The 24,273-nt window shown below is 39.0% G+C and overlaps 1 protein-coding gene across 2 annotated transcripts in view; it reads right to left on the bottom strand.

The window, feature by feature from the left end:
* The window catches only part of upf3a (UPF3A regulator of nonsense mediated mRNA decay), a 76,238-nt gene that overhangs the window by 23,186 nt on the left and 28,779 nt on the right, over positions 1 to 24,273 (bottom strand). Inside the window, exons 5-10 of one of the 2 annotated variants that reach the window (XM_048598130.1) lie at positions 21,312 to 21,422; positions 6,957 to 7,055; positions 6,520 to 6,575; positions 6,257 to 6,427; positions 1,782 to 1,942; positions 209 to 518 (exon numbers count right to left, since the gene is read on the bottom strand). In XM_048598130.1, coding sequence (XP_048454087.1) covers positions 209 to 518; positions 1,782 to 1,942; positions 6,257 to 6,427; positions 6,520 to 6,575; positions 6,957 to 7,055; positions 21,312 to 21,422 — 908 coding nt within the window. The remainder of the gene's footprint in view (positions 1 to 208; positions 519 to 1,781; positions 1,943 to 6,256; positions 6,428 to 6,519; positions 6,576 to 6,956; positions 7,056 to 21,311; positions 21,423 to 24,273) is intronic. The other variant, XM_020523882.2, reaches the window with a different exon arrangement.

Below are 24,273 nucleotides of genomic sequence, written 5' to 3'. Positions count from 1 at the left end.
TAGTTTTAACGTCTTACTTTAAAAAGATACAGTGTATTGAAAAAGTACAATACCTGTTAATGCTAGGTTTTGAGCATATTTCAAAAAGATCTGATGTCTAATCTAATTTGCATAGTTAATTTTTAGTATTTTAGAACATGGGGTTTGAATATCCACCCCAATTAATGGTGTTAACATCACAGTAGCTTGAAAAAATGGTGACAGGTACCTTATTCCTTATCCGCTCCCTTTTAGATCCCATGTCATCATTTTTGTCTTCTTTACCCAGTTTTTCTATTTTCTCAGTACTGAACATGTAGCTCAGGCTGTCTCCCTTCTTTTCTCTTTCCTGTCCATGGTCTTTCCCTCTTTTTGTTTCTTCTTCTTTTGTTCTCATAGCCCTCTCTACTTCATAACGCTCTTTTTGCTTTCTGCGCTCATCCTCACGCCGCCTCTGTCGCTCTCGTTCTCGTTCTTTTTCCCTTAATCTTCTTTCCCGTTCCCTCTCCCTACGTTCTCTATCACTATCGTTTGGCTGTCTATGTAAAAGAAAATTCAAAGTTAGTTTTATTTCTATTTGAATTGTTGTATACAATGGCATATATATTTAATAACCTATTAAGGCAGTTAGCAACTCTATTTATGGAGCTCAAATTATACAGACCAGCTATAATTTTATATTACAATTCTGAAGACTAAACCGAAGTTTTGATAAAAGCTAAAGTGATGTCAAGTTTCAACGCTGTAAGCATTTACAGCAGTGCTAAAAATTAAAGCCTGCCTTGTGTGAATTTTAATAATATAATCATAATTGACTCATTAATTAATTTCAATGGAAAGAAAAATCAGACAAATTATATGCTTGGTGGCTGTTTAATAGCTCCTATTCTACATTAGCTCCTAGTCATAAAATTATCTCGTCTGATTACATAAAATGTAATTCTAAGCACTACAAATTCTTCATTTCAGGTCACTTACTTACAATTTTAATTTCAAAGAAGATCATTTTGTAATAACTGTTAATTGGAATTGTTAGCATTTCTGAAAATTCTCAAATGTTGCATTTTTGTTTTGTTTTCTACAGATTATGTTACTGACATCAACAAAGGTGGACAGTCATTTTCAGATTAATTGCATATAAACTGAAAATTTCCAGCTATTTGATAACTGTAACTTCAGACAAATACATCATCTGTTTGTCACCTTTTAGAGGGTTAATTATTTGTTAAATAATCTTGTTACCTCTTCTACTTTTTTTTGAGTGGAAATAGCTGCAGCCCTTGTCTTAAACAAATCAGTGCTCTGAATAAAATGTTTTTAATAAATGTAAATAAACATGAATGACATTTGTTTCACTTCTCTGTAAATCAAACAATGAGAAATAACTATGATATTGAGAAATATAGAGAAAATGCAACAATTAAAAGAAATACAGACTGAATAAAAATTGTAGCTTTTGTTATTAAAGAAATTTTAGAATTTCAGAAATTTCCAAAAACAAACACCACTTTCTAGCTTGCTTTAATAATGAAATTAATGTCAAAACCATACCTTTTGCTTGTGATATATAAAAAATGTCTAATGGTGAATTAGTTACATCAATAGCACAATTATAAATGAGTCACAAAAATAATTCAAGTAATTTTCAAATTATTTTTGTTAAAAATATATTTGACATATTGGTCAAATTGTTTTGAAATAATCAAAATCATTGTGTTCACTTTCATGAATGAAATTTCAGATTAACAGACAATGAAATACTTAGTAGCTTCTACTATATAACTGTATTTGTTACAACTCACTTATCTTTGACATCCTTCTGCGAAATCTCTGGCCGTTTTCCTTGCAGGTTGCCTGGGCAACACGATTTTTCCCATTTTCCTTTTCCATTGTCACCATCCTCAGTTTTTTCCTTCCGTTTGTCTGAGTCTTGTTCCTCCTCTTTATCAGCCTTTTTTAATAACTAAAGATTACAATATAATGTAATAACAAAGGTAGATTACAAAACTTACACTGAAGGGTTATTTAAAACCTTTACTTTCCAGGATTATTTTGATTTGTGCACCTGAGACTGTGTTCATGAGTGAGTATGAACTCTCCAAACCTTCAAGGGACTGTCCATCTTACCATGATCTCTAGGTAACCTTTTAATGGTGACGTATTCAGTAAACAAACATCCAAACTTGTCTGGGAATTGCTTTTAGCTACCAGACTGCTTTATGTTTCCATGTGTTTTGTCTTTAAATTTTGAAATATAAAGGTAAAAATCCCAAAGACTCCTGCAAAAAAAAGGGGCTGGAAGAACAGTGAATTGTTTCTTCTTCATTTCAGGTCAACTAATTTAAATTGGAAGCAGGCCAATTGTTAACTACTGCGCACTTTTCATAACCTTCCTGAAGACTGGATCTGGACAGGCAATGCAGCCTACTGACTTACAATCTTTGCTGCAGAGAACAGTGTCAATCCCCTGACTACACTGTCCCCAACTACCATGACATACCTTTTTGCTCCCCCCAGTTGAATAGTTTCCTGTACTTTAATGCCACAGTCAGTTAGCTCAACCACCCTCATCCAAAGAAGCCGAAAGAATCTCAAACCTCTTGGACAATTACAAAGTCTGAGGCTCCTGTCCTGTTCTGTGGGTGCCTTTACTTTCCTCAGCTACAGTCACACTCCCCTGTCACTGGCCAGAAACAAAAGCAGAATGTGCTTTAAGTAACCTTTTAACTCAATTACTCATTTCCCTTTTATATTTTTATCGAATTTACTATCAGTTCTTGAGTTATTTTTAACTTCAGGAAGAGATAGGCTTTAACTTAACAGATACTCACCAAGAAGTTAGCTTCTTTCCCTACAGTCATTTAAAAACAAATTTCTACAGAATGAAAAAAACTTAGAAAAGACAAAGCAAAGAAGCATCTCTATGCCCTCTTTCCCTAACTTCCTAATGCACCCTACCACTGTTACTCTAATCAACATCACAATCAGTGTGAAATTGCACTGAGATCCCTGTATTTAAATGCACCTGAAATGAAAGAGTTACCTGACATCAGGTACAGAAAAAAATTAAATTGTTTTCCTCAAGTAATGATCTCAGCTTCTCTTCCAGTGGAGACCTTGTAAAAACCTGCATAGCACTGGGAAATTTAGAACTTAAATAGTGTTAGATAAATGTTAGATACAATCAAAATTTGATCGTTACACAGTGATTAAGACTCCTTCACTCACCTAGCTGTTAGCACTTAAATGGAGAATACAATGTAAATTCATGCAAACTGTAAGTTAACATTAAAATTATTCTTGCATCATAATGGGACCAGAAAACTGGTTAATAACCGTCAATTTGAACTCTTCAATCACTTCACTCAATTTTTCATGGAATGGACTAGTTGTTTCTACTTATTTTACCTCCTGATAGAGGTCTAAAATTTAAGAAGGGACATATGCATACTTATCAATACCTCTTGCTTACATCTTATCGTTCTGTTTGCTGCCTCAAAAAAAATGCTCGATTGAGGCAGTTTGGAAGGAAACATTTAGTGTGGAATTCCTGCTGTGATTGCATGAACACTGATATAAATGGTACAATCCATTTAAACTCGACTGTCCTCAGTGCCAGTCCAAGGCTAATTCTAACCTTCAATGCTAGATAAACGGAAAAACAGAAAAGGCGGCAATAAATGTACAGACATCTCTTTCCCTCAAATAGAACTGGAACCAAATCTGCAGAATATACTTTTTTTTTAAAATCAAAGACTTTGAGGAGAAAGCATGCCTCTTTTCACCTCTGGAATTGGAGCTTGATTTCAAAAGGGATGAGATCAGATTACTGCAAACACAATTGATAGGAAATTCTCTCCCCCTGCTGGCAAGGACTCCCATTATAATAATCTTGCAGTTTTTTGCAATTATGAAGTCGCAAAGTAAAACTGTATAACTTAAAAAATAAATCCTCAGTTTTGCAGCATAAGTGCAGGGTAAGGGAATAAAAAACTGCACATTTGCAGAAGGAGAGTAGGAAATTCCTCTGTGTCTTATATTTATCCCATAATAGCTGCTGTAGTCTATGGAAAACTTGCAACACATGGCATTTTCTCTGTAGCTTTCAGATTATGGATAAAGCAAATTATTGTAACAGTCTGGCGGAAGAAATATTACCTGCATCTAACTTATATCGCATTGAAAACTTAAAATCAGTATTATATGCCTCAATGTTAAAACAAACCCTAAAATCCCATGGTTCAAAAACTACTGCTACAGCACCCTGATATATGTTGCAAAGGTGACCACAGTACCTTTGATATTACCAGGAAAAACACTAGGAAGTGTTACTATTATTATTTAACTCTAGCCAATTGCTGAAAATATCCAGTTCATAATTTATATACTTTAGAAAATAGCTTTTAGTTTCAGGAATATAAATTGGAGATTAAAAGTGTTAATGTAAGACAAATTGAAAACGTCTGGTAAAAAAAAATTTTAAAAAACTCTAATGTCAAGGCAAATTAAACCAAGATGGGATTTAGTTTATCTGTGCTTATTTCATAAGGTTAGAGTCAATAGTAATACAACCCATAAGCAATGAATGACTCATTTCTAGACCTCTTGATAGAGCCAGGCTGTCTGTTGTTACTTCCATAAAAGAAGCTAAATCCCAGCAATTCTGCAAGCAACAGATGGAGGAGTAAAAAACAGAATGTACAGCATAAATCCTTATAAATTATAGTGTTAACTTTATGCTGTTTGCTTTGCTTAATTTTTCTTCATCTTGAGTAGTGGAGGCAGTTCAGAGGAGGTTCACTAGATTGATTCCAGAGGTGAGGAGTTTGCCTAAGAGGTTGAACAGTTGGGCCTAGGCTCTCTGGAGTTTAGAAGAATGAGAAGAGATCTAATTGAGATATATAATATGCTAAAGGAGACTGACAAAGTTGACATTAAGGATCTTTCCTCACATGGGGCAAGCTAGAACAAGAGGTCATGGTTTTAAAATAAGGAGTAGCAGATTTAGAACAAGAAATTACTTCTCAAAGGCTTGTAAATCTGTTAAATACATATCCCACATCTGATGGATGCTGAGGCACTGAATAAATTTAAGGTGGGGGATAGCCAGATTTTTAAATGAGTAATGGATTGAAGGGTTATGAACAGCAGGCAGGAAAGTGGAGCTGAGGCCAAGGCGAGATCAGCCATGAGCGTATCAAATGGCAGAGCAGGCTCAATGTTGAATTGCGTATTTCTGCACTTAATTTATACGTTTTAACAAAGTTTTTTTTGTTTAAAAAATATGAAATCCTGTAGTGTAGTTGTGTTGATTAATTGCTGAGTATTGGGATTTCTTCTTTAAACATTAACATCCCCAACAGAATCATAGCACAATTTTGACTTTGTAACTCTGATTCCTTCACAGTTACATTACCTCTTGGGTGATAACCTTGCCCACCTAGTGCCTAGTATCCCAAATACAATGAAATAAAGTGTACAAATATTTTTCCAATTTTGACAAGATGCAAGGTTTGCATGAAATGTGGTTATCTAATTTTTTTTAAGAAGTTTTCAAAGGAATGATTCCTAAAACAATCTTAATCATTGCAGGGCTTTTTAAAACGTTGCTGCTCCACCTTATATATGTTTGCTGCTTTTCTTACATTAGTTCATGAAACAGTGAAATGAGAAGGAAAGGGTAAAATTGAATATCGTAAATTTTTAAAAAAATCTCAGGATGCTCAGTGAATTATCTCGCGTATTACCCCAGATAAGGCCAAGCTTCAAATTCTGTCTGTGTTATTTCAATTAATTGTCACCTTGGTGACATTAGAGGGTGCCACAACTGATCACAATGGTTCTAAACTTGGGAAAAGAAATAAGGTTTCACTGACACTTAACAGTTCTGGCACGAAATACCCATATGTACTTATCATTCAGGGATAGGTTTGACTGTAATACCTTGAAGTCAAATAATCTGCTACCAATCTCATCAAAGCCTTAAACTTGAATAGCCACACACACGAAGAATAATTTGGTAAGGAGATGCAATAGCATGTGATTTGTACACTACCAAGAAGTTCAGCCTTTGTACAATTTGCAATATAAAAGTTAGGGGGTGCTGGTGAGGAGAACAGTTTACTCATTTCAAGAAATGTTTGTCCTATGCTACTGGGGACATTACGCAGCAGTGGTAAATGTAAATCATATGTTTTGTTAAGATGCCATCTTATGCACCAAAAACAGGAAGAATAATATTTTTAAAAAGGTGCTAATAATCTACAAAGATATGAACCTTAATTTTTATTTCTTCTTTTCTTTCCTTCTCTGCTATTTTTTTCTGTTTTTCTGCTTCTTTCCTTTTACGCCTTTCTTCCTCTCTACGTTTTCTTTTTTCTTCCTCTCTCAAACGTTTTTTCTCCAGTTCCCTCCTTCTCCTCTCTTCTCTTTTCTCCTCTCTGATTCGCTGAAATATAACAAGTTTAATTGAGCAAAATACCACGTTTAGGACCGATGCTAAAGTTTATAGTGAACATAGGTTTAAAAATAAAGTTCCACCTGTTTTTCAAGCTTCTTGTTTTTAATATACTCCAGAAGTGGTGTGGTTCTCCTGGCTGGGAATAAGGCAGGAATCAAATTTAGTTTTCCAAACCAATCAATTCTAGATCACTCCTTTAAAATGAAATATGTTGGTACAGCTTAAAATCATTTCATGCAAAACTGTATTGCTATTACATGTCTTAAAGGAATCTCATCAATAATTATTTCAAAAATACATTCTGATTAACTTCAACGTCAATAAGTTTTGTTAATTTCTAGACATTTTTTAAAAAAAGTACATCACTGGTGAGGGCTTCTGTTAATTATTAAGACTGTTGCTTTTTGAATTTACCCAATTAACATTGTGGAACAGATCTCAAACTGACAATACTGAAGGAAGTGCGATTATGCAGTGGTTCAGTAGTCACAATCGTGACTTTAAAGCAACTGCGCACCTGTGTTCTTGTAGACACGCAGCTGCTTCCAAGTTCTGCTTACACCTTTAAGTTCCTGGCTATAGACATTCTCCAGTGTTAGGAATTGGTCTGTACCCACTAGCAATGCAAAAAACAAAATTTCAGGCTGTACATATAAACCAAGATGTGGAGTAGTCACTGAGCCCAGTACTGCAAGGAATCACAGAATTCACAAAACAGAATGATGCCATCCAGCCCATTGTGCCTATGCCAAGTCCACCTCCTTAACTAGCACTATCAACTGTCATTCTCTGTCCTTTCTTTCTTACTCAAAAATTATATTATAGATTAATACACACATTGTGTATGATGCAATTGTTACAGAAAGTATGAAGTAGGATGAACAAAACTGTGTTCACAGGTTAAACTGCAATATTTATACCAGGCAGTTTACAGTAGACAAATTAATGTATTCAATTAGCAGGCTGATACTGCCTAAAGTCAGGGGATATTCAAACTGCCAAACTATTCATTAAGGAGACATATTCTTTTAAATAGAGTTTTAAACTCTTCAACAGAGTTGGTTGTGTGGTTTAAGGATGATGATTACATCTTAATCAGATCAGACTGTGGGACATTTCTGCTTATGGCTCATCGGTTCAATATGCAAGAGGTAGACGTAAACAATATTAGAGAAAGAAAGAATGTGCATTTATAGAGCATTTCACATAACCTTATAGGCAATGAACTGTAGTCTCTACAGTCCTTTGGTCAGAAAAACAGAAATGGAATTACAGAGTATTTCTTCAATGGTGAGCATCTGGTTAGTGCTGAACTTCAAAGAGACTTGGATATCCTTGGTCATGAGTCATTGAAAGTTAATATACAGGTACAGTAAGCAATTAAGCCAGATGGTACGTTGGACTTTTTCTTTTACAAGAAGATCAGAGAATAGGAGTAAAAGATTTCTTACTGCAATTGCATAGTGCCTTAACGAGTTCACTCTAGGAATATTGAGTGGATTTACCAAAGGAAAGATAAACTTAACAGAGAGGGAGTGCAACAGAGGTTCACCAAATTAATTCATGGGACAGATGGATTGTCCTACAAGAACATTTAAATATCAGGTATCTATATTCTCCAGAGTTTATAAGAATGAATGGTGATCTTATTTAAACATAAACATTCTTGCAGGACTTGAAACAGTCAATGCTGAAAGCATGTTTGCCCTGACAAGGATGGTCCAGAACCAGAGGCAAGATTTGTGGTAGAATTGTGCAAGAGATCTACTGAGGGCCAGCAGGAGTAACTTGCTGTATCTTTTATGTGTCTACCTGGCGCAGAAGCGAATTTCTCTCTAAACAGTTGCGAGTTGCCAATTAAGGGAGATTCTAAATTGTCAAACACCTAATTGAGGGCACAGCTCACCTCACTAATATTCAGCTTCCTGTCCTAACAAACGAACCTAACAAACTAGACATCCCAAGTTCTTGACATACAAGTCAGATCGGGTACTGGTGTGTTCAGCTCACTGCTGACTGTAAACAGCTAATTAGCACAGTCAAATGACTAGGCAGTTTGCCTTCTGGTTAGCAGTCCTCAGTCAAGAAGGTATACATCTCGCCAAGTGGCAGTGTGCTTCATCAATCTCACACTTGCAAAACGTGCCAGCAGCATACGCAGCAAACACACAGCACATGTAACAAGCAAGCAGCCACGTCTCAACATCTTATGAGAGTAATTCCCACTAAAGTTCATGGAGGTACCGTCAATCAGTTGGTTCTGACACAATAAGTCAAGGGCAGCCTTTGACCCCAGTCCAGGGGACTGGCAACAGTCAGAGGTCCAATCGGTGTGTTCTTAGTTCAGAGATCTGTGTTTGTCCTGTCCACTGAAAGGATTAAGGTCAATCGTGTGGCTTCACAGCTGCCAGTCTGTGTGTGGCCATGAGCCTAATGTGGCTGGGGAGACATACAGGCCTCAGTATGGGGTTTGGGAACTTGTTGCCCAGGCTTTCCAGCTAGGTGTCTCTAGGGCGTAGACCACGGTCAGTCCGTCTACAGAACGTAGTGGAAACGGAGGTGGGGAAGAACAAGATGGGTAGCTATCACGGGAAGGAGAATTTAGAACCTATTTCCTCTCTCATCTTACGCATACACTAGTGGTACCCAGTGAACCTTCACAAAGAAGCCAGCACTGGAAACTCACAGCTCCATCTTTGAGGAGGAAGCCACCCGAGGTACCTTAAGGTGATGTGCCAGCAAGGTATTCATCTGCACCATCACAAGCTCTCACCTCAGTGGTACACTTTCAAGATTAGATCGGAGAACACATGCTGGCGAGCACATCACTGACATGCTTCCGCAACTGGTCAAAGAAGGCAGGCCCTAGGTCTCTGGCAATCAGACCACTTCTAGAGACCAGACACTTATTCAGCCCCACACTGAAGATAATCCTATAGTCTTGGCCATTAACAACTTGGTCAAACTCCAGAAACAGGAACAGGGACAGAGGCACTTCTAACCTGGAACAAAGGATAGAGGAACCCAAAAACATTATCAGCAGTGTACTGGCACTGCCATCTGTGTGTCTAACTGCCCCCATGGACAGATTGGCAACTGTGTTAGAAAGCCAAGTGCAGCATACTTGGTGTCTGCCAGATACACGCACATAGACATGCATTCCATTGTTCTAGCTATAGGTGCTCAATATTAGTGACAACTCAAGAGACAAATGAGGGACTTTGACCTCAATTCCACATGAAACGTTAACATAGAAACATTGACGATAGGAGCAGGAAGGGTCCACTCGGCCCGTCGAGCCTTCTCTGCCATTCATCACGATCATGGCCGATTGTCCAACTCAAGTTGCCTAATCCTGCATTCTCACCATAACATTTGATCCCATTTGCCCCAAGTGCTATATCTAGCCACCTCTTGAATACATTCAATGTTTTGGCATCAACTACTTCCTGTGGTAATGAATACGAAAGGTTCACCACTCTTTGGGTGAAGAAATGTCTCCTCATCTCCATCCTAAATGGTCTACCCCAAATCCTCAGACTGTGACTTCTGGTTCTGGACACACCCACCAGCGGGAACATCCTCCCTGCATCTACCCTGTCTAGACCTGTTAGAATTTTATAACTTTCTATGAGAGCCCCCACCCCCATTCATCTGAACTCCAGCAAAAACAATCCTAACCTAGTCAGTCTCTCCTCATACATCAATTCCGCCATCCCTGGAATCAGCTTGGTAAATGTTCACTGCATTCCCTTGAAAGCAAGAGCATCCTTCCTCAGAAAGAGACCAAAACTGCATTCAATATTCTAGGTGTGGCCTCACCAAGGTTCTGCATAACTGCAACAACACATCCCTGCTCCTGTGCTTGAAACCTCTCGCAATGAAGGCCAACATACCATTTGTATTTTTTACCGCCTGCTGTACCTGCATGCTTAGCTTCAGCGACCGGTGCAAAAGGACGCCCAAGTCCCGCTGCACACTCCCCTCTCCCAATTTACAGCCCTCTTGTTTTTGCTTCCAAAGTGAATAACCTCACATTTATCCAAATTATACTGTATCTGCCATTGATTTGCCAACTCACTCAACCTGTCCAGATCATGCTGAAGGATCTCTGCATCCTCGTCACAGTTCACCCTCCCACCCAACTTGGTACCATCTGCAAACTTTGAGATGTTACATTTTGTTCCCTCATCCAAATCATTAATATATATTGTGAATAGCTGGGGTCCCAGCACTGATCCCTGTAGCACCCCAGTAGTTACCCCCTGCTAATATGAAAAGGACCCATTAATTCTTACTCTTTGTTTCCTTTCTGCCAACCAGTTTTCTATCCATCTCAATACACTGTCCCCAATCCCATATGCTTTAAATGTACACAATAATCTCTTATGCCGGACTTTTGTCAAATGCTTTCTGAAAGTCCAAATATACCACATCGACTGGCTCGCCCCATCAACTTTACTAGTTACATCTTCATAGAATCCAACAGATTTGTTAAGCACGATTTCCCCTTCATAACTCCATGCTGATTCTGTCTGATCCTGCCACTACTTTCTAAATGCTCACTAAAAAGTCTTTGATAACGGATTCAAGAACTTTCCCCATTACCAAGAAACTATTTCTCTCTTCACAAATGCTACCAGAACAGCGGAGTTTCTCCAGGACTTTGTTTTTGTTTCAGATCTCCAGAATCTGCAGTTCTTTGTTTTATTACTTGGACGTGATAGCCTAATATCTTAAGAAAACCTGAAGAGTTATCTACCCTTTGGGCTGTGCAATGTTAGTATACAGTCTTACTAACTGCTGGTTTTTACCCCAACAGTCAGTCAGGTAATGTGCACATACTTGTAATTGGGATCCTTGAAAGATATTAAGTGTAAAATCACAAGGATAATGAGACATCAAAAGGTCAAGGACTGCAAAAATAGTAAGTCCTTTGTACTAACCGGGGTCTGTTTGCTAGATTACTAAAAGAATCTTAAACAAGTGAAGGAAGTCCAGAGTCAGCTCTTCTTGGCAATGGGTTTCAGTTAGGGTAACTCTGGCTTCTTCGGCTGTGTAATGCATTGCTGTGCCATGCTGTCTTGAATGGCCCTCCTGATCAACATCCTCATCCTCAGCCTCATCTTTATCCTCATAAGATTACTGTCATTCTGCATTTCCTCTACGTCTAGAATGTCCCCCTTCACCCACTTGTCAGCATCAGATGTGAAGGTATAGTATACCACAATGAGACAGGATATGCTTACCGGGCAATATTGCAAAACTCTGCCAAAGCAGTCCAGACATTGAGATCTCTTGTTGTAGAGACTTACAGTCTCCATTCTGCCATGGTTAAAGTGTCAGCAGTGTTTATAACTTTGTCCTGTATCAGCCTTCCCTGCATGGCTCAAGGACATTGAGAGGAGACAGAAGCTAAGAGTTCTCTACTAAGAGTCATGGCAGCCTCATGATATATGCTGCACGCCTCCAGAGTTTGGTATCAATGGTCACATACAATTTGGATACCTGTCAAGTTGAAGACATGTCTATTGACAAACTCTTGATGGTAGGTCACTCTCAAAGTAATGTGGGTGTAGTTGATAGCACCCCACACCAGAGGGAAGCATGTGATGGTGGATAATCCCACAGCCCCACCTGGTTGACGCTCATTGACACAGGGGAATGATGTGAAAAGCTGTCTTCTGGAGAAAATGGCATGTATTTGAGTGGAGGATTTGGAGATGCCTCAAAGGTCTTCAGTTTCTCCTTAAAATATGCAGCTGACCTAAAAATTCAGGGCAGCTTTGACACTGGAATAGAATGGCACCCAATCTTCTAAGCACAGGTCTTCTTCCAGCAGATGACACCGTTCGTTGATGATATCTTTCAGACAGTTGAACAAAATGACAGTGATGCTTGTAACGCTGAGGTCTCATTCTCTGCTTTCTTGGTGGATCTTTATCTGCTGCTTCACCCTTTGGAGACAGCTTCTGAAGGTTGCCAATCTTGCTGACAAAATTATAATCACTGCCTCCTCCTACGTTATCTTTAGAGTTGCACTAAGACCACAATGACTCCAATGTGGGATCTGTGAGCAGATAATCTGTGGGGAATGTCAGAAAGATAATACCATTTTATTGAAGGAATTCCTGAGCCCTCACATCCGTGAAACCTCATGTTATACCCTCACACAATATGGCATGAAGACTTCCCTAGGAGCTTGTTGTCATGTCAACATAAGAACGTCCGAAGTATGTGGCCTTATATAATCATACATTTGCACAACCTAAGTTTTCATGGTGCATTGGAACTGGAATTCTGCTAGTAAAAGATCTTGGAAAAATGCCCCGCCTCCAAAGAAACATCTCCCTTCCACTTCATTGACAATATCCTTGCATGCCTACATTTTAGTGTGTGAATTGGGCAGCAATGAAGCATTGCTTCCATGGTTTGTTATGGAATGTGGTTGTGGAATGGAAACATCAGGTTTTACTTTCAACTGCCTTTCTCAGTATTACTCATACCAAATCAGGACTGGGGAGATTCCACATACAGTTAAGGTTTCATGCCCAATAATATCTTTCTTCGGAACTGAAGAAAGTGGTAAGTGATGGGTTTTATTTTTTTTTCTTTTTTTGTCGCATGGGTGTCATTGGCAAAATGAACATTTGTTGTCCATCTCTAATTGCCCTTGAACCGAGGACCTGCAAGGCCATTTCTGACGGCAATCAACCACATTACTGACAGTCTGGATTCATATGCAGGCCCGAAAAAGTAAGAATGACAGATTTCCTTCCCGAACGGACATTAGTGAACCAGAAGGGTTTTTACAAGATCCATAACAGTTATCACGGTCAGCATCACTGAGACCAATTTTACATTCCAGGTTTATTAATTGAAGTTAAATTTCACCACTACCATGGTGGGATTTGAATCCATGTCTCCAAAGCATTAGCCTGGGCATTTGGTTGACGAATCTAGTGACATCAGCACTATGACACCATCTCACCTTTAAGCTGTAGAAAGTGGTGGGGAAGAAGAGCAGAGAAGTTCAGGAGAAAATTAGAGGGTGTGAGATTAGCGATCTCAGGTATCACAGAGAGTCGTAAAAATTGTAAAGAGACAGATCCAGAGCAATTAGTAATCAGTGATACTAGCAGAATACAAGACAACTTTGCTGAAAGTAAGAACAAGAAAACCAGATCCTGGTGGCCAGGAAACAGAGGAAATGTAAGAAAGAGTTTATTCTCTAAAGTTGTTGAACTTATTGTTGAGTCCAGAGGGCTGTAAAATGCTTAATTGAAAACAAGGCTCTGTTCTTCCTGCTGTCCTAAGCCTACTGCATGTTCCAGTGAAGCGTATACAGTCTGTGGAAAGTTTGTTTCTACAATCTTATAACATGGATGTCAGTTTTAAACCAAAGGTAGACCAAGTTTTAGTTGCAATATTCTGGATATCCCATGGCAGCATCATAATTGGAGACAGATGCTTTGCTGATGATAAAACAAGATAACATTAGGTTTAGAGTAGTTATAGAAAGAAAAAAGAAATAAAGGCAAAAATCCAAAAAGACAAATATCAGTCAGTTGAAAGAGAATCTAGACCAAGTGGACTGGAAGTAAAGATTGGACAATTAAATAAGTACGAAAAAGTGTCAAGGAGGGAGGAGATCATTTGGGTAGACTAAACACATTCTTAGGATAGGCTAAGAAAGGTTGTCCAAAGCTAGATTTTCTGGGTGACTAAAGATATTGAAATTAAAATGAAACAGAAAAAGAATGATAATTCACAGCTGAAATAAAAGAAGAGGGACAAAGAGAGTGTGTAAGAAAGGATTAATATTTGCCATAAAAGGGATCACTGACTATTTTAATAAATGCAAAGAGCAAAAGGAAAGTCACATAAAAGGTGGAGTAAAGAAAATATCATAAAGGAACTCTGCCACAGAAAGTAAAAGGCACAGTGACATGCAAAATGAGTATTTAGCATTTGTTTCTGCAAAAAAGTGCTGTCAATGTCACAGAGAAAGAGAAGGGATTGGAGAAATTGGATAGGATAAAAACAACAAGGGAAGAGACTGACAGCTCTCAAAGTTGATAAAATGACAGAGATAACAAGGTGTAGAGCTGGATGAACACAGCAGGCCAAGCAGCATCAGAGGAGCAGGAAGGCTGACGTTTCGGGCCTAGACCCTTCTTCAGAAAAAGAACCCTGCTTTGTTCATCCAGCTCTACACCTTGTTATCTCAGATTCTCCAGCATCTGCAGTTCCTACTATCTCTGATAAAATGACAGGACTGGATGAGAAGCATCCTCAGTTGTTGTAAGAAGCAAAGGTGGAAATAATGGAGACTCTATTCAGAATCCTTCGATCCTCTTTGGGTTTGGAAGGAGCACCAAAGAACTGGAGTGTTGCAAATGTTTCATATGTTCAAAAAATTGCTGATGTTGGGAAAACGGACTCTAATCTGCGAAACTATTAACTGTTATTTGGAAAACATAGGTTAATGAAAAACAGTCATCATGGACTTACTAAACCCAAAAAAATTGACTGACTTCTTTGATGAAGCAAGAGGAAGCGTTGATGAGAGTAATATGGCTGATGAACTTTCAAGAAGCATTTGACAATATGCAAACATTGGACAGCGCTCAAAACTTCTCTCAAAAGGCCAATGATGAAGCAAATCAACATTGAATCAGCTGCGCTAATTCAGCCCACTCCAAACTAACACAATGAACGTTTGACAAAAAGACTTACTCAAAACCCAAAGTTAACGTAAGTCTTAGAGTACACAGTAATTGTCCTTATCACTCTACTGTGGTGCATTGATATTTGTACAGTGTGTCATCAAAAAATAAGTGCACTAGGGAAATTCTATTAGCAACTACATCCTTCAGATTTACCAGGTTTACATGCATTTAAAATTGCAGCAAAATCAACATCTATGGACTACAACCTGTCTAGATGGCTCAAAAGTGTTTCCCCCCAGATAGGTCTGATTCTCGAAACTCTGAAATGACCACAGTTCCAGGGAGAACAAAGTGAACACCTAAAGGACATTCTAAAATTCTCATTGAAGTGCACTGCACTGACCTTAATGACAGCACAGCTTACTAGCAACTCAGAAGAGCTCACTTGTCCATCAAGTTGCATGACTAAGTCCTAACTTACTAATGTGGAGACAGAGTAGCAGCAAATAATGAAGGAAAAGGAACCAAATCCTGCACTCTATATCACACGATCTTGTGGGACGTCCTGCATCATATGCATAGGTCACGAATTAGACCACTCAGTCACATGATCAGTTACCCTGGTTAGCACTGCTGCTTCACAGTGCCAGGGAGCCGGATTCAATTCTACCCTCAGGCGACTCTCTGAGCGGAGTTTGCACATTGTCCTCGTGTCTGCTGGGTTTCCTCCAGATGCTCAGGTCTTCTCCCACAGTCAAAAGATGCACAGGTTAGGTGGATTGGCCACGCTAAATTGCCCATCATGTTCAGGGATGTGAAAGCTAAGTGCATTAGCCATGGAAAATGCAGGGTTACAGAGGCAGGGTACAACGGTGTGACTGCCTGCGATGCTCTTCAGAGGGTTAATGTGGACTTGATGGGCTAAACGGCTTGCTTCCACACTGTAAGGATTCTATGATTTCGGATTCTACGAAAATCCATGACACAAACTTATAATTGAGTAAATGTCATTCACACATCAAGGGACTGCTGTTAATCATAATTAAGTGCCATTTAGTAAATTTGATGCCCGGGGTATTAAAGCAACAACATGGATATGAAATTGAATAAGTGACAGAAAGTGGAGTAGCAGCGAGTAGTTATTTATCAGTCTAGAGGGAAATATGTATTCTTAGCCCAGGTTGATAGCACCACTGCTGTTTGTTATATATATTAATGCCCCTGACTAGGAAGGAAATAGCATAATTTCAACAATTGCAAAACAATACAAAACTTGAAAACAGTGACGAGGATCATAGATTTCAGGAGAACACAGACAGCCTACTGAAAAGGGCAGACACATCACAGAAAAAAAAAATGCAGTGTGAAGTAACTCCACAGAGACTGGTATCCCGTCACCAAGTCACACTTTATTTACATGTGGAGAGTCCTTGGCACAGATTCAGCTCCCTCAGAGTCAGCTCTCAGAGGGAACAGTATGTCTGACTCTCCTGTTCTTATCTCTGCCAGGACTCCCTAATTGGACCAGATTAACAGTCGTAATTAGGGAACTCATTATACAATGTTCACCTGGCTGACCTCGTCACAATCACTACACAGAGGTGTGAAATAATCCATTCTGGAAGAAAGACAACAGGAATATAAATGGCATAATTCAACACATGGTTCAAAAGGAGAGTGAAATCTGGAAGATCACTCACAAAAGATGAGAGAAAAGTTAGAATGGCTTTTAAAAGAAAGTATGGGATGATGGGGCTCTACAGTAGTGCTATTAAATGCAAAATCAGGAAAATAATATAAATGTCAGTCTTGCCTCAGTGGTAGTACTATCTCCACTGATTATGATTTCAAGGCCCACTCCAGGAACTGGGTACACAATCTTGGGCTGACACTGCAGTGCAACACTGAGGGAACATAGCCCCATCAGGGGTGATATTTGTTGAATGAGATGTTAAACGGAAGCCTCAGCTGCCCTCCGTGATGAAAATAATACATGCCAGCGTCTAGAAGAGGAGCAGAGAAGTTCTCTCTCATGTGCTGGGCAACATTTATTTATCAGCTAACATAATTAATAGAGACTCTGGCCATCATCATTTTGCTATTTATGGGACCTCATATGGGCAAAGTGGCTGCAATGCTTTCTACATTAGAATGTGACCAGATTTTACAAGCACTTCGTTGGGTATAAAGCCCTTTGGCATGACGGGAGGCCATGAAAGGCATTATATAATTCCAAACGCTTTTTTGTACATAATACAGCAAAAGAGGACCAAGAAACTGACAAGGAAAGGGAGAAAATATGAATGCAATCTGATAAAAAAAACGTATCTATTAAAAAAAAACATACGTGCAGACTGGAAAGGCTTCTAAGGAAGGAAATGTTTGGCTAAAATGAATGTGGGTCCATTATATGCAGGGTCATATGAACTTATACTGGGGAATAGAGAAATAGTAGAGAAGCTAAAGGAGCACTTCGTATCTGTCTTCACTCAGGAATATTCACTAAATCTCCGAAAAATAGAAGTCAATAGAAGATCAGTACTTGGGCCCCAGCCATTCACAATATTTGGAAGTGGGGATCAAATGTAGTATTGCCAAATTTGCAGATGATACAAAGCTAAGTGGGAATGTGCATTCTGAGGAAGAAGTAAAACTGTTTCAGGAGAATATTAGAGATAACAAGGTGTAGAGCTGGATGAACACAGCAGGCCAAGCAGCATCAGAGGAGCAGGAAAGCTGACATTTCGGGTCTGGACCCTCTTCAGAAATATTCAGAGAATATTGACAGGCTTATTGAATGAGCAAGAACATGGCAGATTGAATATAAAGTGTTATATGTGAGGTTCTCCGCTTTGGTAGGAGAAGCAGATGTGAAGAATATTTCTTAAATGTTAAATCTCTGCAGATGTACAAAGGAACTTGGGTGACATTGTCAATAAGTCTCTTAAGGCTATCATGTAGATGCAGCAAGCTATTATGAAGGCTAACAATGTTGGCCTTGATTGCAACAGGATTGCACTACAGTAGTGGTAATGAAGTCTTGCTTCAATTATACAGCAGATTGGGTAGACCACACCTGGCGTACTGTGCGCAGGTTTGGTCACCTTACATCAGGATATTATAACCATATAGGGAATGCAACAATATAATATATATATGGAATGCTCCACTTCCTCGGGCAGCTCATTCCATGTACACACTACACTCTGAGTGAAAAAGTTGCCCCTTGGGTGCCTTCTAAATCCTTCCCTCTCAACTTAAACCTATGCCCTCTAGTTTTGGATGCACCCTACTCTGGGGAAAAGGCCTTGGCTATTCACCTTATCTATGTCCCTCATAATTTTATAAACCTCTAAGTTCACTCCTGAGCCTCCTGGGAAAGAAGGCCCAGCCTATCCATGCTCCCTTTATAACTTAAACCTTCCAATCTCAGTAACATGCTTGTAAATCCTTTTTGCAGCCCTTCCAGTTTAATAACATCTTTTCTATAGCAGGGTGACCAGAAATGTACACAGTACTCCAAATGTGGCCTTACCAATGTCTTGTAGAGCCATAATATGACGTCCCAACTCCTTTACTCAATGCTCTGACTGATGAAGGCAAGCATGCCAAAAGCCTTCTTCACCACCACGTCTACCTGTGATACTACTTTCAAGAAACTATGTACCTGCACCCCTAGTTCTCTCTATTCAACAACACTCTCCAGGGACCTACCATTAACTGTATAAGTCCTGCCCTGGTTTGTCTTACTAAAATGCAACATCTCACATTTATCTAAATCAAACTCCATCTGCCATTTCTCGGCCCATTAGCCCAATTGATCAAGATCCTATTGTTTTAGATAACCTTCACTGTCCACTATACAACATTTGCGTCATCCGCAAATATACTAATCATATCTCCTATATTCTCACCCAAACTGTTTATATAAATGACGAACAACAGCAGACCGAGCACCGATCCTTGCAGACACAGGCCTCCAGTCTGAAAAACAACCCGCTCTCACCTCCCGGTGTCTCCTACCATTAAACCAATTGGTTAGCCCTTCCTGGATCCCATGTGATCTAACCTTACTAACCAGTCTACCATGCGGAACCTTGTCAAAGGCATTGCTAAAGTCCATGTAGACAACATTTTCTGTTCTGCCTTCATCTATCTTCTTAGACGCCTCTTTAAAAAACTTAATCAAGTTTGTCATATACAATTTCCTACACACAAAGCCATGCTGATTATCCTTAATCAGTCCTTACCTTTCCAAATGCATGTAGATCCTGTCTCTCAGAATCCTCTCCAACAACTTACCCACTACGTATGTTAGATACACTGGTCTGTAGTTCCCTGGTTTTTCCTTGCACCTTTTCTTAAATAATGGCACATTAGCCACCCTCCAGTCTTCTGGCACCTCACTGGCAGCTGAAAATGATACAATTACCTTCACTAAGGGCCTCATAATTTCTTCCCTAGCTTCACACCATGTCCTGGGATCAGCTTGATCAGGTCCTGGGGAATTATCTAGCTTTATGCTTTTTAGACCTCCAACACCACCTCTTCTGTAATGTAGACTCTTTGCAAGACATCACGATTTATTTTCCCGCGAGTTCTCTAGCTTCCATGTTTTTGATGAGGAGAACTTTATTTTTATTCTGAGGGTTCGGAACTTTCCAAATGGTCTACCACAGAGGGCTGTGGAAGCTCAGACTTTGAGTCTGTTTAAGATAGAGATTGATCCATTTCTGATTACCAAAGCATATAAGGTTATGGGGGTGGTGTGGGAAAAAGATATTGAAATGTTCAATCAGCCATGATAGTATTGAATAACAAAATGCTATTTTTATTCCAATGTTCTTTGTAAACTATTATAAATCACTTGTTAATAATCCAATTTACGGCTATAATCAATTTGGGCCTACATTCAATTCTGGATCACACTTCCAGTAAGAATGTCAAAGCCTTGGAGAAGATGTACAGGAGGCAAACTAGAATATTGCTGGGGATTTGGTTATATTGGGGATTACAGGAGATGGGATTGTTTTCTTAAAATAGAGAAGACTACGGGGAGATTTAGTAGTAGTGTTAAGGAATGAACAGCTTTGTCAAAGTAAATAAGTGAAACTGTTTCCACTGGCAGGAAGGTCAGTAACCAGAAATGCAGATTTAAAGAATATGCAAAAGCACTCGATGGGCAATTACAGAATTTATTTTACACACTAAAAGTTATGATCATCAGGAACACATTGCCTGAAGGAATGGTGGGAGCAGATTCAATCATTACATTCAAAAGAGAAGTGAAAATATATTTGAAAAGTAAAAGAATGTAGGAATATAGAGAAAAAAAATCAGTGGTGCAGAGCTAATTGGACATCTCTTACAAAGAGCCAGCACTGACAATGGGTAAAATATGCCATATGATTCTGTAATTAGGCCAAATCAAAAAAGTTTGATTTGGCCTACAAACAGTAGCTCAGTATTTCACAGTCAAATGGGATGCAGAATGGTATAATATGATTATACGGTTGGTGAATCACAGATTTACTTTTGCCACTGTATAAATGATGTTGCGCTGTCATCTTAATGTTAAAAATTGGCTAAATATTATAAGATCACCATTCATCATGCTTACCAATAGATTAGTAAATATGCCGAAAGGAAATATTAGTGATCGTCACAAATGCTTCTTCAAAGATTTAAAGCATCATGGGTGTACATACTTTCCAGAAATCATGGGTGTAACTATTTTACAGAAACTGCCAAAACCATGGCTATCAGACATTAGCACTAGATTCCTAGCAGGCCTATACTGAAATGTTATATGAATGGAGAATCACGTTCTCAGGACAAAAATGTGACTGTTAAAAATACCAATCAAGTGAACAATGCCAGCAAAGGAGCAGCTGAAATCTAGATTGATTTAGATGGAGATTTCCTAACAGCTGAAAGACCAAGAGGTATTTGTACTCTTTGGGACGAGAAATTTGATTTAAAACCTTATCACAACTTATTCAGAACGTTTTTAGAGAAAAAAATAAATATTCATGCAAGTAAGGGAACATCTCAACCAGATTTGTTTCAACTCAAAACATTGTAATTGCTTTTGAGCTAATTATATAGCGAAAATGTATGAAATAACTTTACTTGTTACACAAATACAAGTTAGGAAAATTATGCAGGAAGTATAATTTGAATATTACCACAAGACTAACCAATCAGTTCTCTGGTCTTTGCCTCTATCTCTCCCAGAAGCGTCTCTGGATTGGCTGCAATTTTCTCCTCATCTGCACAGTAACTTTCCAAAAACTTCTTGTATTCAGGATCTATAGTTGCATAAAAAAAACTATGTTCAAATATTTATCAAACCTAAAGCAGATTTTAATGGATGCAAAATTCCTCTTTTAGAAATTACTTTCTCTGTAATTACTGATACATCAAAATCACAAAACGATTTTGAATTTGTGCGATTATTGTTAGTGGGTTGTGTTACAAAGACATTGAGGCATTTCTCCAATTACTATTAAAAGGGTCTATTCAGATCAGACTCTAAATCTTACAACTTAGTTCCTGCAAACATTTTGATTATGTATTTAAAAGAAACTGTGATCCCTTTAGGATAACACTAAACTTCAACATGTCACATACCAATTCAAGAATTTGTCATGCTTGTTTGTTCGCAATGCTAATCACGGGATACGTGAATAGGCAAGAACATACAATTGAGGTAGAAAAATCACCAAGCTCAGTGGGCCATATGGTTTACTGCTGCTAATTTTTCTTAAGTTCTTATATTTGAAAAAAATGATTTGTTGGTATTTTCTCTGTCAGTTTACCACTGACTATTGAGGGGGGGCCTATAATCCAATCTCTTTCTTATTTCTTATTTCCACGCATATAATTTCACTGGACGATCTCCCAAGAATATCCTTCCGTAAGTGCAGCTGTAATGTTAACCCTAACCAAAAACACCACATCCGCCCTCTCTTGCCTCCCTTCCTATCCTTCTTATTAGCATCTATACCCCAGAACATTAAGCTGCTAGTCCTGTCCATTCCTCAGCACGTGACTTATTGTTATGGTTGTTTGTTTAAGGGACTGCTGAAATGATCTGTCAAATGGGAGGGAATCTAATGCTTATTTGATAGCTATGATATCCCAGTCCCATGTTCCCAACCATGCCCTAGGTTCATCTGTCTCACCTGTCAGGCCTCTTGCATTGAAGTAAATGCAGTTTAATTTATCAGTCTTATCTTGTTTTCTGCCAAGCTGTTTGCCTTGACTATTTGACCTGTTCCCCTTACCTGCTGTACCAGTCTTAGCCTTTTCCCTTTTCTTAACATCACTTTGGATTCCACGCCCCCACATACTAGCTTCAGGCCTCCCAAGTAGCACTAGCAAAGATATTGGTCCCCTTCCAATTCAGGTGGAACCCGCCCCTCATATACAGGTCATTTCTATCCCTGAAGATATCTCAATAGTCCAAAAGTGTGAATCCTTGCCCCCTGCACCAGCTCCTCAGACATATATTTATCTGCTCTACCCTCCTATTCCTACTCTCATTAGCATACGGTACTAATAGTAGTCCAGATATTATTACCCTCAAAAACCTACTTTTTATCCTCCTGCCTAATTTCCTATGCTATTTTATTCTATATTCTCTCTGCAGAACCTCATCCCTTTCCCTACCTATGTCATTGGTACCAGCATGCACAACTAACTCCCACTGGTCACCTTCCTCTTTCAGAATGTTCTGCACCCTCTCTGAGAAATCCTTGATCTTGGCACAAGGAGGCAACACACCACCCTGATGTCTCACTGATGGCCGCAGAAACATCTGTTTGTCTGTGCCCAGGCTAAAGAGTGCCCTTTTACAATTGATTGCTTGGAAACTGATATACCCCTCATTACAGTAAAGTCAGTCACAGTACCGAAACCTGGCTGTCAGTGCCATACTCCCTTGAGAGGTCAACCCCCATCTGTATCCGAAGTGGCATATCTGTTTGAGATGGGCACAGCCACAGGAGACTCCTGCATTAACTGGTTACTTCTCCTACCCTTCCTAGTGGTAAACCATCTACCTGACTGTATCTGAGGTGTGTCCATCTTCCTGAAACTGCCATCCATCACACCCTCTAGCTCTTGTAAACTCCTCATTGCCTCTAACTGTTACTCTAACCAATCCATGCCGTCTGATACGATCCAACTCCATCCAATTATTTGGTTAGCTGTAGCTTGAATATTTCATCTTGGGTGCCATCACCTTCCAGTGACACCCATAGAAAATTTGCTTTATGGCCTTTGTGACCTTTGCTTAAGAAGTATCAAGACCAAGTTCTACCAAGAGTACCATATTGTGGAAGTGACTTATTGTTATGGTTGTTTGTTTAAGAGACTGCTGAAATGATCTGTCAAATGGGAGGGAATCTAATGCTTATTTGTTATGAGTTGACTGTCATGCTGAGAAGATAGGTGTCACACCAATGGTTTTGGGGAAATCTTAGTGATGAACTTTCAATTTTTTTTCAAATCAGTGACTGCTTGAAGTTCCTCAGCTTTTTTCCCCACCATTAGTCCTTCATCTTTCTTAGTTTGGCAGCAAGTATTTTATGCAAAAGCATCTGGCAGTCTTTGCTGGTGAGTTTGCATCCAGTAAAATCCGTTAATTCTTTCTGAGAATTCTCAGTGACATGCTTCAGGATATCAATAATTTCAATGGCGAGTTTATACTCCAGTGCTTATTTTTTGGCTATATCTTCCTCTCTACAGTGTTCATCTGAGCAGGTTCCCCACCTCCATCACTTGCCCCCTCCATTCCATCATCACCCCACATATCTGATCCTTGCCTGGATGTGCCTTGTAGGAGCTGAGGGACTGAAGTTAACAATTTTAATAAAGGACAAAAGGAAGAAGACAGTGTCGCTAACCTAGCAGACATAGGTGTATGCTGCAGAAGGGAGCAGAAGTACAATTCTCCAAATCTGGAATCAGTGTCCCACAAGGTTCAAGGAACTCGGATGGCCAGGAAACATGACTAGCATAAAACCTTCAGGTACCAACTCTTACACTTCCACAGTATGCTCTTGGACCAAACTCTTCACGTTAATACAATTTGCAGCTCCATTACTCTCTCTCTCTCCAGACAGCTTCTTACACACATGCGAACACCCAACATTC

This window comes from Rhincodon typus, chromosome 6 (assembly GCF_021869965.1).
Source record: "Rhincodon typus isolate 14 chromosome 6, sRhiTyp1.1, whole genome shotgun sequence".
In the NCBI taxonomy this organism is placed as follows: domain Eukaryota; kingdom Metazoa; phylum Chordata; class Chondrichthyes; order Orectolobiformes; family Rhincodontidae; genus Rhincodon; species Rhincodon typus.
The sequence above is the reverse complement of the archived record's forward strand: the minus strand, read 5'-3'. Positions and strand labels throughout refer to the sequence as shown.